Source organism: Rhinolophus sinicus, linkage group LG05 (assembly GCF_036562045.2).
Source record: "Rhinolophus sinicus isolate RSC01 linkage group LG05, ASM3656204v1, whole genome shotgun sequence".
In the NCBI taxonomy this organism is placed as follows: Eukaryota; Metazoa; Chordata; class Mammalia; order Chiroptera; family Rhinolophidae; genus Rhinolophus; species Rhinolophus sinicus.
Genome location: NC_133755.1, coordinates 117,919,685 through 117,937,898, shown reverse-complemented (window position 1 = coordinate 117,937,898; position 18,214 = coordinate 117,919,685). Strand labels below are relative to the sequence as shown.

Sequence of the window (18,214 nt, the reverse complement as noted above, 5' to 3'; positions counted from 1 at the left end):
AAAATATTAGTTTTCCTTTTTTCTGTTTCTCACCTCATCATTCTGTAAGTGGAATGCAAAAGCTTCCAGGTACTTTATGTTGAAAGTCAGTAGGGAAAAAATGTAACACTGTTAAAAAATGTAACACTATATTTCAGATGAGATTTTGTATGCAAAAATTCGAGAAGATAAATGAGAACTCATTGTTCCTATTCTTTCAGTCCCTGGCTCTCTTCTTCATTGACCGCTCCTTCGGTGGTAGCCCCAGTCACTTTTGCATCTATTGTAGAAGAAGAACTACAACAGGAAGCAGCACTTATCAGAAGTCGAGAAAAACCCTTGGCTTTGATTCAGGTAAAAAACATTCCTATATAGGTTTAATTTAGGAAAGAACTTCAGTACATTTTATCCTTAGATCTTAAGAAAATTATGTTTGTTTGCTTTCTATAGGTGCATATACTTATTATATTAAAATGTAAATGCAATGTAAAACTAACCTGAGACATTCATCAATTTACCATGTTTCCCCGAAAATAAGATCGGGTCTTATACCGTATTTCCCCTGTTTCCCCCAAAAATAAGACCAGGTCTTATATTAATTTTTGCTCCAGAAGATACATTAGGGCTCATTTTCAGGGGATGTCTTGTTTTTTCATGTACAACAATCTATAGTTATTCAAATACAGTCATGTGATCTTCTGGAACATCGTCATAACGTACTAAATGCATCCGTCTGGTTGAGTCTTAACTGGGGCTTATTTTCGGGGTAGATCTTATTTTCAAGGAAGCACGGTAACTATGCAGGATAACTAATTTAGAACAAATAAGTTGTGATAAAGGTAATATTTTCAGTACTGGTGATTTTCAGTATTGGTGGACTGTTTTAAAAAAGACTAATAGAAAACTTGGCATTATCTAGCACACTACACCTGCCTCAGAAGTTCAGTAAGAATCATCAAGAGTTCTTAGGTTTTAAGCAACAGACCCCAACTCTAGCTAACTTAAAGAAAAGAACATTTATTTGAGGGATATTGAGATTCCACAGACTTAGCTGAAAGACCAGAGAGCCAGACTTGGAAACAAAGAGGCATAGTTGCCCTAGAGAGCTTAGAAGCAAGAGTTAGAAGACTTCTACAGTAACAAAAAATATCTCACAGAATGAAACTGGAATGAATGATCTCCAACAACTATTTTCAGTTTGCTTTTTCTTCTGCTCAAGAATAAATTTCAAGGAAGGGTGGATACCTGATTATTTTAGCTTAGGCCTTAAGCCTTTTCCTTGCCAAGGGGATAGCAGGATACCTAATTTAATTCCACTTTATTGTATCCACAGAAAATGGTAATTCCACAAAAGGAAATTGGGAAGCTAATATAATCTTGCTTAGTTTACAATTAAAAGAGTAAAGCCAGTCTTTTTTTTTTTCCCCTTCCCTCCTTTCAGATTGAGGAGCATGCAATACAAGATTTATTGGTTTTCTATGAGGCATTTGGCAACCCTGATGAGTTTGTCATTGTTGAAAGGACACCACAGGGACCACTGGCAGTACCTATGTGGAATAAGCATGGATGCTAGTTTGCTGTGCAATGGAGATGAATTTTTCATAAATCGTGATTGTTACAAAGAAAAGCCGTGGAAAAGAATTGTTACAAATTTGATAACAGATCATTCTTAATAGAATAAGAAATCTCATTTGTTTACAGCAATTTAAGCATATAATATTTGTATGAGTAAAAAGAAATTCCTTAGAATCATGATTTTAGTAATCTTATGTGAAGATGTGAGAGGAAAAAGTAGGTTATGTTTAAATAGAATCATTTCTTCTGAATAATCTTAAAAGGAAAACATGAGTGATTGAAGTGTAAAATTTGAGTGATGCATTACAAATAACTTCCCATTTGAGAATTTGGGATAAATAATTTAGAAACTTTTTTGCCAAATGTCTGTTACTGCTCTTTTTTAATGTGACATTGATGAGCTTAAAGTAGGAGTATTAGCCGTTGTTTCTCACTCGTTACTGGCCAAAATTGTGTGTTTACTACAGTAGTTATGTTTCCATTGTGTTTTCTTTTTTTTTTTTTTTAAATCAGGCTATAAATGTTGTAGTCTATTTAAAGCTTGAATTGCTCAAATGCCATATATTGCAATTTGGATACCACATCCTCCATTCTGCATTAAACTGTGGAATATAATAGAAAGGAAATATGAACACTTCTGAACAGCTTAGTCCAAGATAATAGTTCTTTTATAAGATTTGGAGACATTGTGGGTTGTTTCTTGGTGGGGAGTGAAGATCTTATAAAAGCCTAATATGAGAGAATCAATTTCTCAAAGTATTAAAATTTCGTAAGATAAATGCTTAATTATACATTACAAGAATTAAATAGTTTGGAAGAAGATTGGTTTATATTACTTTTACAATATTATGTAATCAGAAATTCTCTGAGCCTGGGTTATTTGGATAGATATAAACATTGTTTTCTTTACAGTATGCTGTTTGGTTTGTTTTTGAGTGGCTAAATATTTTAAAAAACAAATGTTAAATCTTTGCTCCAATACCTAGACAAATGGGGAGGGTTAATGTTTTAGTTTCTGGGACATAAGCCTAGGGGAACATACAGGAAATTCACTGCTATAATTCAGTTGATGGAAATATAGCTGACACTAACTCAATACTTGAGGTTTAGCTCTACCCAAAAGCAGCAAACTTGTAAGCAAATGTCAATAAAAAATAATTTTGATTACTGCTACTGTGTGTTTGATATCTTGTACTATACTGGCGTCTATTATAGGAGGAAATACTAATTGTTCCTTCTGATAGCATACTATAGTTAGTATGTGTCTTAAGTTGATGAGGTATACATCCCATGACTACTTAAAAAAAAAAAAGGCAGTTTTTCTAAAATGCACCTGTGAAAAGTTTTATGTGTTTGAGTAAGTTGAGAAGAAATTAATTTTGTATTTTATTGATGTTGCAGTAAAAAGGCCTGCTGAGGTAATTGATTTATTTAATTTGAAGCTTTGATTCTTACATGTATATTGGCATCTTTCATATTTAAAGATGCTGTGAAGTGATGATTTTCATGGTGTACTTCCTGCCGCCTAGGAAGCACCCTGAAGGGCCTTTGTTGGATGGGATATGAAGGAGGGACAAAAGCTGAGCAAATCTGTGGGGGCTTTAGGCCTTTACAAACCGCAATCAGAACATTTGCATTTTATGGCCTGTTTGGTATAGTGAGGTATTATATAAAACTTCATTTGGAAAAAAGTCCTTTTGCTATTAAAATGAAAGGTAAGCATGCTATAAACTATAATTCATAAGCAAGTCTATGAAGATAGAAACCTGATACATTGCTACTCAAAAGCCCAGGAACATGATGGGTTTCTTTCCCTATTAATAACGTTATTCTGCCAGCAATTATTAATTCATCTTTAATCCCATGACTTCAGGACAGACAATAGAATTGAAGAAAATCTAGAAATGGGCCATTTAAAGGATCAGTGGGATGCAGAGGTTTTTAAGATTAAGCAAACAGGGCCGGCCCGGTGGCTCAGGCGGTTAGAGCTCCGTGCTCCTAACTCCGAAGGCTGCCGGTTCGATTCCCACATGGGCCAGTGGGCTCTCAACCACAAGGTTGCCAGTTCAATTCCTCAAGTCCCACAAGGGATGGTGGGCTCTGCCCCCTGCAACTAAGATTGAACTCGGCACCTTGAGCTGAGCTGCCTCCCGGATGGCTCAGTTGTTGGTTGGAACGCGGGCTCTCAACCACAAGGTTGCCAGTTCAATTCCTCGAGTCCCGCAAGGGATGGTGGGCAGCGCCCCCTGCAACTAAAATTGAACACGGCACCTTGAGCTGAGCTGCCGCTGAGCTCCCGGATGGCTCAGTTGGTTGGAGCCTGTCCTCTCAACCACAAGGTTGTCGGTTCGACTCCCGCAAGGGATGGTGGGCTGTGCCCCCTGCAACTAGCAACGGCAATTGGACCTGGAGCTGAGCTGCGCCCTCCACAACTAAGACTGAAAGAACAACAACTTGAAGCTGAACATAACCCCCCACAACTAAGATTGAAAGGACAACAATTTGACCATTGTTCCCCAATAAAGTCCTGTTCCCCTTCCCCAATAAAATCTTAAAAAAAAAAAAAAAAAAAGATTAAGCAAACAATCAGAACTCTTTAGCCTGAAAGGTGACGGTTAGGTGGGGAATTGGGGTAGGAGTGATGGTATCAGAGCAGAGTATGCTTAAAATTTGCAAAACCAAGAAGTCTACCAGTCAGGTAAAGACAAATTTGTTGACAAATTATAAGATTCAGGAATTCTGTGAAAGTTCCGAGGAGGTGGTTTTTAAAATAAATCTAAAGACAATCCTACTTTACATAGGAACAATAATAGAATAGATACAGTCAACTGAGAAAGGTATTGCTAGTTAATATGTGGGTTGGTTCTATAACTCTTTGGAGGCTAGGGGTATATGTGTTTGTTCATGATAACGGGGTTGATAGCTGTTTCATAAAATTTTAGATTTAAAGAAGCCTTATAGATTAATTGCATGTTTACCTTCATTTTATAAATTTGTGTAAGTGACTAAGGAGAATAAAGTCTTCTGTCTTTTGTCTGGTTCCCCTAGGACTACACCAGACTGCCTCTTAGAGATTGTAATTATCCTCAGCAATTTAGCCAAGACTTAAGAAAATATAAAAAAGCACTTAGTAAAAATAAATGTAACCCAGAAGCTTCCAGAATTGGCAGTATAAGAGATGTTTTCAGAAGAAACTACAACAACCTTCCACCAAGGAATGGGGGACAAGTGATCCAAGATATTCATAGCAGTGCTTATGTACTAATACATCTTTTTTTTTTTTTTTTAATAACTGTTTTGCTTTTTTGCTTTTTTTTTTTTTTAATCGAACTGGCAACTTTGTGGTTGAGAGCCCACTGGCCCATGTGGGAATTGAACCGGCAGCCTTTGGAGTTAGGAGCATCAAGCTCCAACCACCTGAGCCATCGGGCCAGCCCTGTACTGGTATATCTTTTTGGCTTGAGGTCATGCTCGATTATGTAAGATGCCAAAACAATGTGGTCTTTCCTGTGTACATGACCATCAAACTATTTCTTAGCCCTTTTATATTTCATTTTCTTACATGTCTCTACTTGGCTGCTTGGCTGGCATTTCATTTGTGTCAAAACTGAACTCTTGTCACCCCTCCACTCTCTGATCTTTTTTATTGCCTTATCTCAATCTGTCATTCTCCCAAGTCATTCAGGCTGAACTTCTGAATTCTTCTTTGTCTCTTTCCCCATTTTGCCCTTACATTTACAGCAATTCTTTTCCTGCAATGTGTTTTATTTTAACCTTTTCCATTTTAATCTTACTACTACTACGTTTTATATCCATAATTCTTTTCAGAAGTTCTGAAACTCTTTGGTCTTGGACCCCTTTATACTGATAAAAATTATTGAGGATCCCAAAGAGCTTTTTTTATATGGTTTACATCTATCCATATTTAATGTATTCAAAATTAGGACAAACTTTAAAAAATTCATTTAAAAATTATAAACCATCACATGCTAACATAAATAAGATTTTTAATGAAAATGTAACTATTTTCCAAAATAAAATTAGCAAGAAGAATGGGATTGTTTTGTATTTTTATACATAAAAATAGTACCTCAGTTTTCAGGTTTAGGTCTTTACTGCCTGGTTTAATAGAGGACTCATGTCATATAGCACCTGGAAACTAGAAAAATTAAGTTTGAAAAAAGGCAAATATGTTATGGAATAGTTTTGATCTCACAAGCTCCTGAAAGGTTGAGAATGTGGTTGAAAACCACTACTTTAGTCCCTTAGTTGCTGGTACCCCTTTCTCCATCTCTTCTGTTCAATCCATTAAACTCATTACCTTCCAAACTAGTACCCCCAAAGTTTATGGCTTGTCTTTTCCCTGATCTTGAAACTTAAATTACTCCATCTACACTTTGACTAAGTAAGTTCATGTGTCTTCAGCTTGGACTTCAAGTGATTTTTGTTTTTTCATCTATACATGCAGTGGTAGAGTCAAACCTGACCTTATGTTTTTCCCACATAGCCTTCGAGCTTTGCTCATGCAGATCTCTTACCGAAATTTTTCTTTTTTTTCACGTTATTGAAATTTACGTATCCGTGATTAATGCAATTCAAATTCTATTTTCTCTGTAAACTTTTTCCTGTTTTTTCCTTCTCATAGCTCCTTAAAAATAAAATAAAAACAAATAACGTAAAACAAATAACATAATAACATATAAAAATAAGATTGATTACATTCTTATTTTCCCTTTACACTTTATACCTTTTAGGGAGGGTACTTGTTATATTCTGTTATGTTTATTTTTTTATCAGTCTTTATCTTTCACTAAATTACACTTTGAAGGTATAGACTAGGCATTCGTTTCTTGTGTGTGTGTGTTTAAATCTTTTAAAATCTTGAACCATAACACAGATAAGTGCACAAGACAAAAATACTCAGTTCAGTGTTTCACGAGTAGGTCAAGAAATGGAGCATTAACAACAATGCAGAAAGGTGCTTGATATGATTTACTAATATTTAATTGAGGATTTTGCTATAATTCATGAGGGATATTGGTCTGTGGTTTTCTTTTGTTATCTTTTTCTCACTTTGGAATTAGCATAATAATGACTTCATAAAATGAGTTAAGGAGTATTTCCTTCTGTTTTCTGGAAGTGTTTATAAGAGATTGGTATTGTTTATTGTTTAAATGTTTGATAGAATTAACCAGTGAAGCCATCTGGGGTTTTTCTTTTTTCTTTTTTTTCTTTTTTTTTTAACTCTAACAAAATTTCTTTTTAATTACAGTTGACATACAATATTATATTAGTTTCAGGTGTACAATACAGATTACACACATATAACTTACCAAGTGATCACCCCCAGTAAGTCTAGTACCCATCTGACACCATGCACAGTTATTACAGTATTATTGACTATATTGCTCATTTTCATTCTTGAGTTGGGTAATCTGTTTTTTTGCCCTTTTTTCCTTGGTCTTACCAATTTTGTTGATCTACTCAAAGAACCACTTTTGGGGTTCCATTTGATTTTTTTCCCCCTATTTGTTTAATTGTCACTGGTTTCAACCCTGACCTTTATTATTATGTTTTTTTCCTGCTTTCTTTAGCTTTAATTTGCTGTTCTTTTTCTAAATGTTTAAGCTTAGATTATTGATTTGAGATCTTTCCAAATATAGACACTTAAAGCTATACATTTACCATTAAGGCACTGCTTTAGCCTCATTCCTTATAAACTTATAAAACATAGAAGTTTTATATGTTGTATTATTTTCATTCAATTGAAAATATTTTCTAACTTCTCTTTAATTTCTTCTTTGAATCATGGATCATTTAAAAGTACGTTGTTTAATTTCAAAATATTTGATATTCTCCCCAAATATCCTTTTGTTGTTGATTTCTAATTTAATTTTGTTAAATATGGAGGACTTATTTTGTATTGCTTCAACACTTTTTAAATTATTGAGATAGGTTTTATTATCTAACTTATTATGGTCTGTTCTGGAGAATGTTCCATGTGTTCATGAGAAAAATATGAATGAATTGACATCACCTCTTATGAAATACTAGGTTATAGGACTTTGTATCTTTCCTACGTTGAAGGCACAGAATTGTTACCTAAATAGAGGACAAGAATAAATAGATGTTGAAGAACAAAAGGTGTGGACTGATGGATATATTGTATTTGTACCTTAGATCCATTCTCTACTATGTTTCATGAGGTTGCACTTCAGGATATTGTCAGCCAGTTCATTTTCCCTCTGGCTTCTGGTTACTTTGAGAAAAGGAAAGAGAAAGAAGCTTTTTTTTTTTTTTTCTTTTTGCTGTCCCTTCCTGTCTGTAGCATTGTTATGGGCCACACTCCTCATGGGAAGGTCACAGCTTCTACCAGGTAGCTTGCTTTCCATACAGCACTCTCCAGATTCTGGTAAATGTTATTTTCCCTCAACCATTCAGATCTAGCAATGGCAAAGGATCTCCCACTCTTTCTAACCTAGGTTATTGCAGTATCCATTGTAGTTTCCCTAAATCTTGCCCACAATTTTATAAAGAGTCCATTAATAACTTGCCCAAGTTGAGAGTGCTGTTTCCTGCTGGGACTCTGATTCAGAGATGATCTGAGTGATGAGAATATAGAGGTTTTAGCTCAAGAATATTTTATCTAGAAATTTGGCAATGAACAGGTAGATGCATGAGACACAAAAATGGTAATTACATGGAGCGCTTCTTTTGTATTTGAAAAATTGGAGGACTACACCTCAAGGAAACAAAGTGAGAAGAGACTGTATATAGAAAGTGATTGAGATGCTGGGAATAGAGGATATAATTGCAGAATAGGGATGAAGATGCACTCAAGAGTACAAGTAAAATTTGTTGGAAAGGAGAAAAGTGCTATTTATTTCTTCTAAACTTAAAGGAAGAAATTGAGAATAATCATAGGTGAGTGGTTCTCAGTTTGTTCTCCAGATAAGCAACATCAACGTCACTAGGAACTTGTGAGAAATGAAAATTATTGGGCTCTACTGCAATTCTGAATCCAAAAATTGGAAAGTGGAGCCCCACAATCTGTTTTTCTACAAGCCCTCCAGGTGATTTTGATGCATGTTAAAGGTAAAACAAAACAAAACGTACTACTGAGGACATATTTTGAGGTGAAAGAAAAGAGAAGCTATTTTAGGCTTGATAATCTAGACAGAGTTATTTTTCATACCACAGAGAAGGTTGGTAACTGGAAGAGAGTGGAATACATACTTGCTCTGTTAAGTATGTATTAAGGCTCTGTTAAAAGCCTTAATTTTTATTATCAAATCGGGGACTTTTCATTAATTGATAGCAAAAAGGGATGTTTGCAAATTGCTTACTTTTCTTTTTAAATCTTAAATATTTACTAAAGCTTAATATTTTTTAAAAATTTTGTTAGGTGCCCTAAAATCCGCTGGTCCTAATTAGAACTTGGTATTAAAATAAAAGGTTTTTCTATAGATCAACTCTACAGAATTAGCAAAGAAATATTGGCCTTAAAAGACATGTTATATCGGATATAACAGATGGAATTAAAAGATATATACAGAACATTCCATCCAAGAGCAACAGAATACACATTTTTCTCAAATCCACATGGAAAATTCTCCAGGATCAATCACATGTTCAACCACAAAACAAGTCTTAATAAATTTATGAAGATTGAAATCGTATCAAGCAGCTTTTCCAACCACCATGGTATGAAACTAGAAATCAAATACAAGAAGAAAACTGGAAAATTCACAAATATGTGAAGATTAACATGCTACTGAACAACCAATGGATCAAAGAACTCCAGATAAATAAAAAAATAACTTGAAACAAGTGAAAATGGAAATACAACATACTAAAACTTACAGTCAAAGGAGAATGAATACCAATCCTAAAACTCGTGCAAAAAACAGAAGAGGCGGGAACACTTCTAACTCATTACGAAACCGGTTATTACCCTGACATCAAAACCAGACTACGCCACAGAAAATAAAATTTCAGACCAATATCTGTGATTATCACAGATGCAAAAATTCTTAACAAAACAGCAAAGTGAATTCAACAATACATTAAAAAGACTATACACCATGGTTAAGTGGGATTTATTTCAGTGATGCAATGATGGTTCAAAATATGCAAATGAGCCAATGTGATACACCACATTAACAAAATGAAGGGTACGAATCATATTTCAATAGATGCAGAAAAAGCTTTAGACAAAATTCAACACCCATTTATGATAAAAACTCAATAAACTGGGTATACAGGGAACGTACCTCAGCATAGTAAAGGCTGTATATGAGAAGCCTACAGCTGGCATACTCAGTGGCATGCGTCTGTTGTAGATCACAATGCTTGGCTTCTCTTTCCTTGTAGTGACTTTTTTGTTTCTGTGCTTCCCCATTTGTTTGGAATGAGCTGGAACTTACTTATCTTGCTTGTTTTAGTGATAATACCTATTTTTTTCCTCCAAACATCTTTTACCAAGAATTATGTAAAGTGATTCTAATTTCACATCATTTTAGTATATGTGCTGCTGAAGCGAGCACTAATTTCACATCACTATCTGTATTTTGGTACTCGTATACAACCCAGTCATTGGTTTATTTGTTTAGTTATTATTTAATGAACACCTACTATATGCAAAACCCCAAGTCAGGCATCAGGCACAGAAAGGAGGACGTGACAGAGACATTAAGAGAAAATGTTTGGTAATACAGTCTCAGGGACAAAAACTTCTATATAATTATCGGCCTTTTTTCTGCCCAGTGCCCCAGGAATGAGACCTTTAAGGACCAGCTTGGTTTCCACCATTTCTGAGAATTGTTCCGTCTCTGTGGGAACCGCCATCATATCTATCTGTCCGCAGGAATATGGGCCACATCCTGTGTAGTCCACTCCCCCTACTGTTTTCCCCTAGTCAGACACAAGACCATGCTAAGAGTTAAGTCAGTGTGGGCTCCCGGTGTGATCTCAGGAGACAATGTTCTGCCCCCTCTGTAATTCTCCCCTGTAACAATATAATTGCATAGCCATGTATTTGTAAATTCTCTCCAGGATGACAGAGAGTACATGATGGTTGAGACAGTGCAGTAACCAGACCACTGATTTTGGAGATTAGATTTGTGTGTGGACACCCCCCTGTAATGCTGTCTCTGATCAGTTGTAAGATCTAGTCCTCCAACTGCAAAAGAAGTAAGGACATATGTCCTTCACATCTCACAGGATTCTTGTGAGAATTAAATGAGTTGCTGTATGGAAGAGTTTTCTGTAGACTGTAAAGAGCTAATAATAATAATAAAATAGTTTACATTTATTGAGCTTTTATCACATGTCAACATGGTTCTACTCTACATATATTAATTTAGTTAATGCCCACAAAAGTGGGTGCGGTAGGTGTATTATTATCCGGATTTTCCAGATGAGGAAACGCACACACAGGTAGGTTCAGTGACTTGCCTAAGGTCACAGCGCTGTCAAGTGACACAGCCAGTAATTCACCCAAGCTATCCGACTCCAGGAACAGAGTGTTTAACCTCACTGGTAAATACTGCTACACAATTTACAGACTATTCTGTAATATTTGTCATCTTAAATATGGAAAACACACCATGCTAAGTTGTATGAGACATACATACTTGTAGATTAAAAGAAACCTTCCTGCCTTCAAGAAGCCAACAAATTAGTAGAAGAACCAAAACAATCTAGTTTATACTCAAGTCCTTAACGTCACATATGTGTACTCTCCCAGACCCTACACACCCATTGCTGTGTTAGGTTTTGACCTAAACTCCTTACTGTCAGTAAAACACACATGAGAGTTCTTAGATCAGAGGAAGAGATCTACCCACGTATGAGAGGGCAGAATCAAGCTCCATGGTACAGGAGTTCTCGGGAACAGAAGGCGTGTAGTGAATGTTAGATAGCGAGGACTTAAATCCTCTACCATCGATGGCTACTCTAGGATGTCCTTGGAATTGGAGGCAGAGGTAGGCAGCCCCTTTTCTCAATGTCACATTTTAAAATTGGGTCCATGTCACGGCCTCCCAGTGGTGTCAAGGAACAGGACGAGAGGAGAGGGTGCAGAAGGATTCTCACAAATGTGTTCATATAATTCAGCAAAGCCTCACCCCCACTCCCAAACACTGTTCCAAGCTGTCTTGAGGCCTTTGCTACTCTTTGTGAGGTGGAAGCAAACGCTAACTCGAGGTCTTCAGGGATTCATAAAATTTCATCCCTCATAAAATAATCAAGAGCTCATTTTTTTTAGAATTTATTAGAGCATCAATGCATTTCATTACTTTGTTCTATTTTATTTCTCAACACCCCAACGAGAGTTCTATTCTGGTTGGTCTCCTTCAGTTAACCCACTACTGTACTCCTTCCACAATCCAAACAAATTTTAATGCAAGCCCTAATTTTTATTTATCATTTTATACATATCACCATAAGGGACAGCAACAACAACAAAAATCAATGATCTGCCTTAATTCCATAGACTTTTGAGGGCATACAATGTTAGGAAGTAGTTAGAGGTGGCTATAATGTGATTTGTACAACTCAAGTTTGACAAGGCAGTGTGGGCAAGTCCGTGGGGTTTATTCTTATTCAAAGCATCCAGAAAGGCCAAGTATGAAAATAGATAAATAAAACTTAGAGTCCTTAGCATCCACTTTGATTCTTAGTTTCTTCCTCAAACTGTGTGTGTGGGGGGGTGGAAGACATTACTTAACTTTTGCCTTCTTAACCTGAAGGCTTAAACAAAAAACCTCTTTCACAGAAACAAATTCAGATTTACTCCTCAAGGCAAACAAACTGAAGCTCCCAAATCTTTGGAGACATTAATTATAAAGATCAGGCAGCAAATGGGACAACCCATCCTCAATGATCCAGAGGAATAGGGACTGTCCCAAGAAACGGTTACCAAGTCCTGGAGAGGCTGCATTTATCCCTGAAGGCATTTGGTTTCATCTCAACTTATGGGAATCAGAGAAGCCAACTAGGTGGGTGAGGATTTCCATGCTGTTCAACCAGGGTAGTTCAACCATTTCATTTTAAAAATCTTAGTAAGGTCTTCCTCTGTTCTGATATAGACTCAACTATTTTATACCCAACTCTTATTCTCAAAAAATCCCTAAACTCCAAAAGCACATTTCAGCTTCTGAAGGCTGTCACGTAGATAAGCATTTTTTCTCCTGTCTAAACCCAAATCCTTATTAAAAAAAAAAAGGTCATTATCCCTCCCAAGTATTTTTTTGACTTGTGGCAAATATTCTGAACTGACTTTATGTGCTGCAATACACGCTTGCTTTGATTGCCTAATATCAAGAGCAAAAAACAGAATTGATCAAATCTGCTAAGACTTTTCTTGTGGCCAAACTCTAGCTTTATTGGGCCACAGACTACTGATGGGGAAAGATGTTTCAGTCTGGTGTTCAAGAATATTTGACTTGCAAAGAAGGAACCCCTATATACCAAAAGGCAATTGCCCTGACTTTCCAACATTTACCAAAAATGTCAACAGATGAAAATTGACTTTTGCCATTATATAGGTACACCATCAAAAAATTTAGGTCACAAAGCAGTCTACATTTCTTTTCTATCTCTTAATACCTACTTTGAAATCCCTCACACTGTCCCATCTACAGTTGTGTTCTCTACAATCGTGTAAAGAGCTGGCTGCATGTTATTTTGGTGGCGTGTAAGAAAGGATGAATCCTGTCATTGCTAGGAATCTCCTGATATTTCTAAAATTGGATATACAAGAACAGAAAAAAACAAGCCTGTTATTTCACCCTAAAAAATTGACATGATTTAAAATGGCTGATTATGAAGCTAAAAGATTCATCTCTTCATGTTCAATGCTTAGTCAGTCATTTGCTTAATTGCCTTTGATTAACCAAGCTGAATGTGCGTGTGTGTGTGTGTTGTGTGTGTTTTCCTTTGTATAGCTTTATTATTGGTACTGACATTCAATTATTAACCCCATGGGTAGGAGAATATCTTTGTGACTACAAACTAGGCAAATAATTGTTTTAAAAATAAACACTGAAAAATAAATGGAATATATTCAAATAAGGGAGAGGTTGATAAAAGGGTACAAACTTTTAGTTATAAAATGGATAAAGTCTGAGGGTCTAATGCACAACATGGTGACTATAGTTAATAAAACTATTATATAATTAAAATTTGCGATGAGAGTACAATTTAAATGTTCTTACCAAAAAAAAGTAAATATGTGAGGTGATGGATGTATTAATTAACTCAATAGGGGCAGTCCTTTCACAATGTATACCAAAAAAAAAAAAAAAAAAGGAATTTTTGTTCATCAAAAGGCAAAATAGGACAGTGAATGGGAAAAGTGCATGTGAAAGAAGATACCAATTCAGGAAGAATTTCTACAAATCATTACAAAAAAGACAATCTAATGAAAAAGTGGGTTAAAAACTTGAATAGATAGGGCAAAACCAGAATATCCAAATGGTCCGTTAAATGAAAAGGTGCCCAATATTGATCATCAAGGAAATCCAAGATAAAACTATGATGAGATTACCACTAGATATAAGAATGACTAAAATAACCTAGATGGGAAATAACAAGTGTTGGTGAAAAGGCAGAGACACAGGAATTCACATACACAGTTGGTAGGAAGATTAATTAGTTGGAAAACTGGCAATATCTGTTAAACCTTAACATAAGCATACCTTTCCATCAACATAAATGTGTGCATATGTTCGCCAAAGAAAGTACTATAATATTCCTAGTAATCCTATTGATAATAGCCCCAAACTGGAAACTACTCACATGCCCACCAACAGCAAAATGAATGAACAAGCTGTGGTACATTCATGTAACAAAATACTACACAGCATGAAAATAATCACTCTCTGACCGTGTATAACTGGGTGGATGACCTCACAAACATAATGTTGTGTGAAACAAGCCAGAAACAAAAGAGTGTATGCTGTATGATTCTAGTTACAGAAAGTATAAAAACTGGCGAAAGTAATGTTAGCTGTTAGAAGTGGTTACTCTTGAGAGTCAAGGGGCAGGCTCATGAGAGGGCTTCTCAGTCCTGGTAATGATCTGATTATTTTAGCTGGCCACTTACAATAGGTGTTCGTTTTGTAGGTGACATTCATAAGTTGTATATTTACAGTAAGAGTGCTCTTCTGTATTTATACTACTCTTCAAAAAGGTAAATAAAAAGCAAATTGGACATGAATAATTTGCATTTCCATGAAAATACTTACAGTCCACAGAGAATACTGTACATTTTAATAGATGAAGTTTGCATTTCTTTTTTTAATTGACCTCTTTGTAACCCAGAAAGTATATTTTTGAAACATTTTCTTCTACCACAGAAAAAAGTAACACTAAGTACCAAAAATTTACAAACAGTACATATTTTTCTTGAAGAGGTGCAATAATTCATTACACTAAATTAAATAAATAATATAAACTAAAAAGGCTTTTTTGTGCTGATAATTATATGTTGGTGTATTTGATGGTTTATGTTTAGTAAAGCACTTTCCACTTTCACACACAGTTATGTCTTCCCTGAGCCACATGTTATGTAGAGCAAATATTGTTGTTGTTATTCCCACTTTATGGAGAAGGAAAACGAAGCTCAGAGATGCTTGATGTGTCCCTAATCACAAAAACTAGTCACAAGGCTTGGATTCAATCTTGATGGAGGATTAATGCACTATACTACTGCTCAGCAAATACTCTTGCTTTAATTTTTCCTGTTCTCTTAACAATCTACCTGAAGTGGAAAGGATCCCCCTCATGAATCCAGTTTCATTTCTTCTCCATTTACCAAAAGTTTGAAGTGCTTCTCAATGCAGCATAGCATAAAAGATTAATTAGAAAATATTTTCTATGTTTTTATGATTGGTGTCAATTTTTTGTTTTTGTTTTTAATCAGGAAAAACCTACTCGAAACTCCCAAGTATGTTTTAAATGAGTCCCCTTATGATTGCTTGTTTTTGCTCTGAGGTAATTAAAACAATGCCAAAATACCAGGGTCACCATTGATGTAGTGCTTGGTAACTTTGTCTTGAAAATCAAAGAATTAAAAAAAGACCACATGATAGAGGTGAGTCCTCAATGATGTTTTGTGAATTTCTATGTATTATGATAGTTGAAAATTAAAGAGCCCAAACTTTAAGTGTGTTTAGCACCTACTGTGAATATTCATTTTACAACCAAATATCTTGGATAAACTTAGAATAAGAAAAAGAAAAATTCAGAAGCTCACTAACTTCTAGATGATGGAGGAGATGAACTAATGGATAGAAAGCAGCATATGTTAGAAAACACTAAATAAGTGATGTGTGACATAAAGCAGAGAAACCTGAGTGGCAACCTGGTTAGTTTTTCAAGATTGCACATCTTCCTAGTAACAGGACAGAAGAGATGAAAAGGAGATGAAAATATATCAGATGGTGTCGTTTTACTCATGGGCTCTAGATTGACTTATGAGCCACTGAAGGCGGCTCTTCCCAAGAAAGGACACATTTTGTCCTTACTCTGGAGCTTAAGACCCAGAAGTCATTCAAGTTTCCAGCACAGTAGAAATCCTCCCCTTTTAAAAAATAATACATTAGAAAAAGAAAAATGGCATTATTATTATTAGAGGGATTATTTTTGAATTGTCTTTTTAATGTATTTTAAAAATGATCGTACCTTATTTGTATTTTTGGCCTTTTAGTGATAGATAAAGTTCAGCTTTATCAGTTGAAACATATTAACAAACAAACAAGACGACGATACACGTGAGTTACTGATAGGATAAATACATGCTTCCTTTGGTATTGTTACTTGAAATTTCCATAAGCTTTTCTCTTCACTTATTCATTCTTCATTCTATTGAATAATAATATTCATACATGAAAAGTGCTTCAATTTTAAATAAGGCAAGAAATTTTATTATATTAAAATATCTGATCACCCCTAAGGCTACTAATTTAGTCATTGCCACAGTTGTCACTAAGTGGATAGGCGGATGCCTCAACAGTATTTCCTGTATACCACTCTCTCATGGCAATCAGATTCATGGGAATATGAGAAAAGCACAGCATTTCAGATGTCTCTCACTCTTGCAGATTCACTTATGGTTAAGAAAAGGGTTATGATTGTGAGCCTTTTCTTATGGTTCTAAAACCATGGTATCACTTTCTGTAGTAAAGAATATCATATCAGAACTGTGGGATTCAGTCTCTGTACAACTTTGAATTTTCCAGGTGCTTCCACCAAGTCTACACTGTTACTGAACATGACTCTCTCAATCCTACTCTCCCAATCCAATCATTTTGTCTGTCAAAGTCTATCCTGACTCATTGAAACATGACAAATGCTATTGTTCACCAAAACAATGTAGTTGCCCTCAAAGAACCAACTGTTAACAATGCTTCCCAAAATGTCTCTGATGGGTCTAGAATAGTTGCTAAAACAGGTCATCTGTTCTCTTTGATTAGAAGTGAAGAATTCTTTCATGTTTGGGTGACATTTAGAATTTGGAGACTGAGGACTTTAATTCATGAAATGTATTAGTTTTCTATTGCTGCCGTAACGAATTACAACATCACAAATTACCACAAACTTAGGGACTTAAAACAACACAAACTCTAAAGTCCTGTAGGTCAGAAGTCCAGTACAGGTCTCACTGAGCTTACATCAAAGTGTTGGCAAGCTGAGTGTCTCTCTGGAATCTCTAGGGGAGAATCAATTTCTTGTTTATTTGGGTTGTTGGTAGAATTTAGTTCCTTGTAGTTATGGGTTATAGGCTGAGGGCCTTGTTTCCTTGCTGGCTGTCAGCCAAGGGTCATTCCGAGCTTCTAGTGGCCCCCTTTCCACATCTTCAAAGGCAGCAATGGCAGGTTGAATCCTAATGTTGCATCTCTGACCTACTCTTCTATTCTTGTCCACTTTTAAGAATTTGTGTAATTAGACTGAGCCCATTTAGCTATTCTAGGATAATTTCCCTATCTCAGAGTCTGTACCCTTAATCATATCTGCAAAGTGCTTTGTGCCATGTAAGGAAACATTTATAAATTCCAGAGATTAGGACATAGACATCTTTGGGAGCCATGATTTGGCTAACTATGCCAATCTTATATAACCCTGGATATCCCTGGCTGAAAAATAATTTCTGCTGTTGAAGAGAATAAACTTACCAAAAAATTTAAAGTGAATAAAATGTGCTGACATAAAAACTAATTTTACAGAACTTAAATTGGAAAGTACTATTTGATTCATTTGTTCTGTTCTCATCTGCTACCAATAGAGTCTACATGGAGTGATGAAAGGAATTAGTGCTGTGGACTAATTGTGCCCCCCACCCCCACTCATATGCTGAAGCCTGAACCCCCACTGTGATGGTATTTGGAGATGGGGCCTTTGGGCGATAATTCAATTTAGATGAGGTCATGAAGGCTTAGGATGGGTTAGTGCACTGATGTGATGAGATACCAGAGAGCGTGCCCTCTTCCTCTCAGCCACGGGAGAACACAGAACGTAACTGTCTGCAAACCAGGAAGGGAGGCTTCATCAGAACCTGACCATGCCATCACCCTGATCATGGACTTCCAGGCGCCAGATCTGTAAGAAATTTATGTTTTTTTAAACTACCCACTCTGGTATTTTTTATGCACGTCCA

General features: G+C 35.8%; 1 protein-coding gene across 3 annotated transcripts in view; it reads left to right on the top strand.

Annotated features, from left to right (window-relative positions):
• Positions 1–18,145, top strand: part of IBTK (inhibitor of Bruton tyrosine kinase) — a 102,593-nt gene extending 84,448 nt beyond the window's left edge. For 2 of the 3 annotated variants that reach the window (XM_019729561.2, XM_019729560.2), the window contains exons 28-29: positions 201–333; positions 1,421–2,723. In XM_019729561.2, the coding sequence (XP_019585120.2) occupies positions 201–333; positions 1,421–1,552 (265 nt within the window). In that variant the 3' untranslated portion in view covers positions 1,553–2,723. Of the gene's footprint in view, positions 1–200; positions 334–1,420; positions 2,724–18,053 lie in introns of those variants that run through there. The other variant, XM_074333227.1, reaches the window with a different exon arrangement.
• Positions 18,146–18,214: the final 69 nt, after the last annotated feature.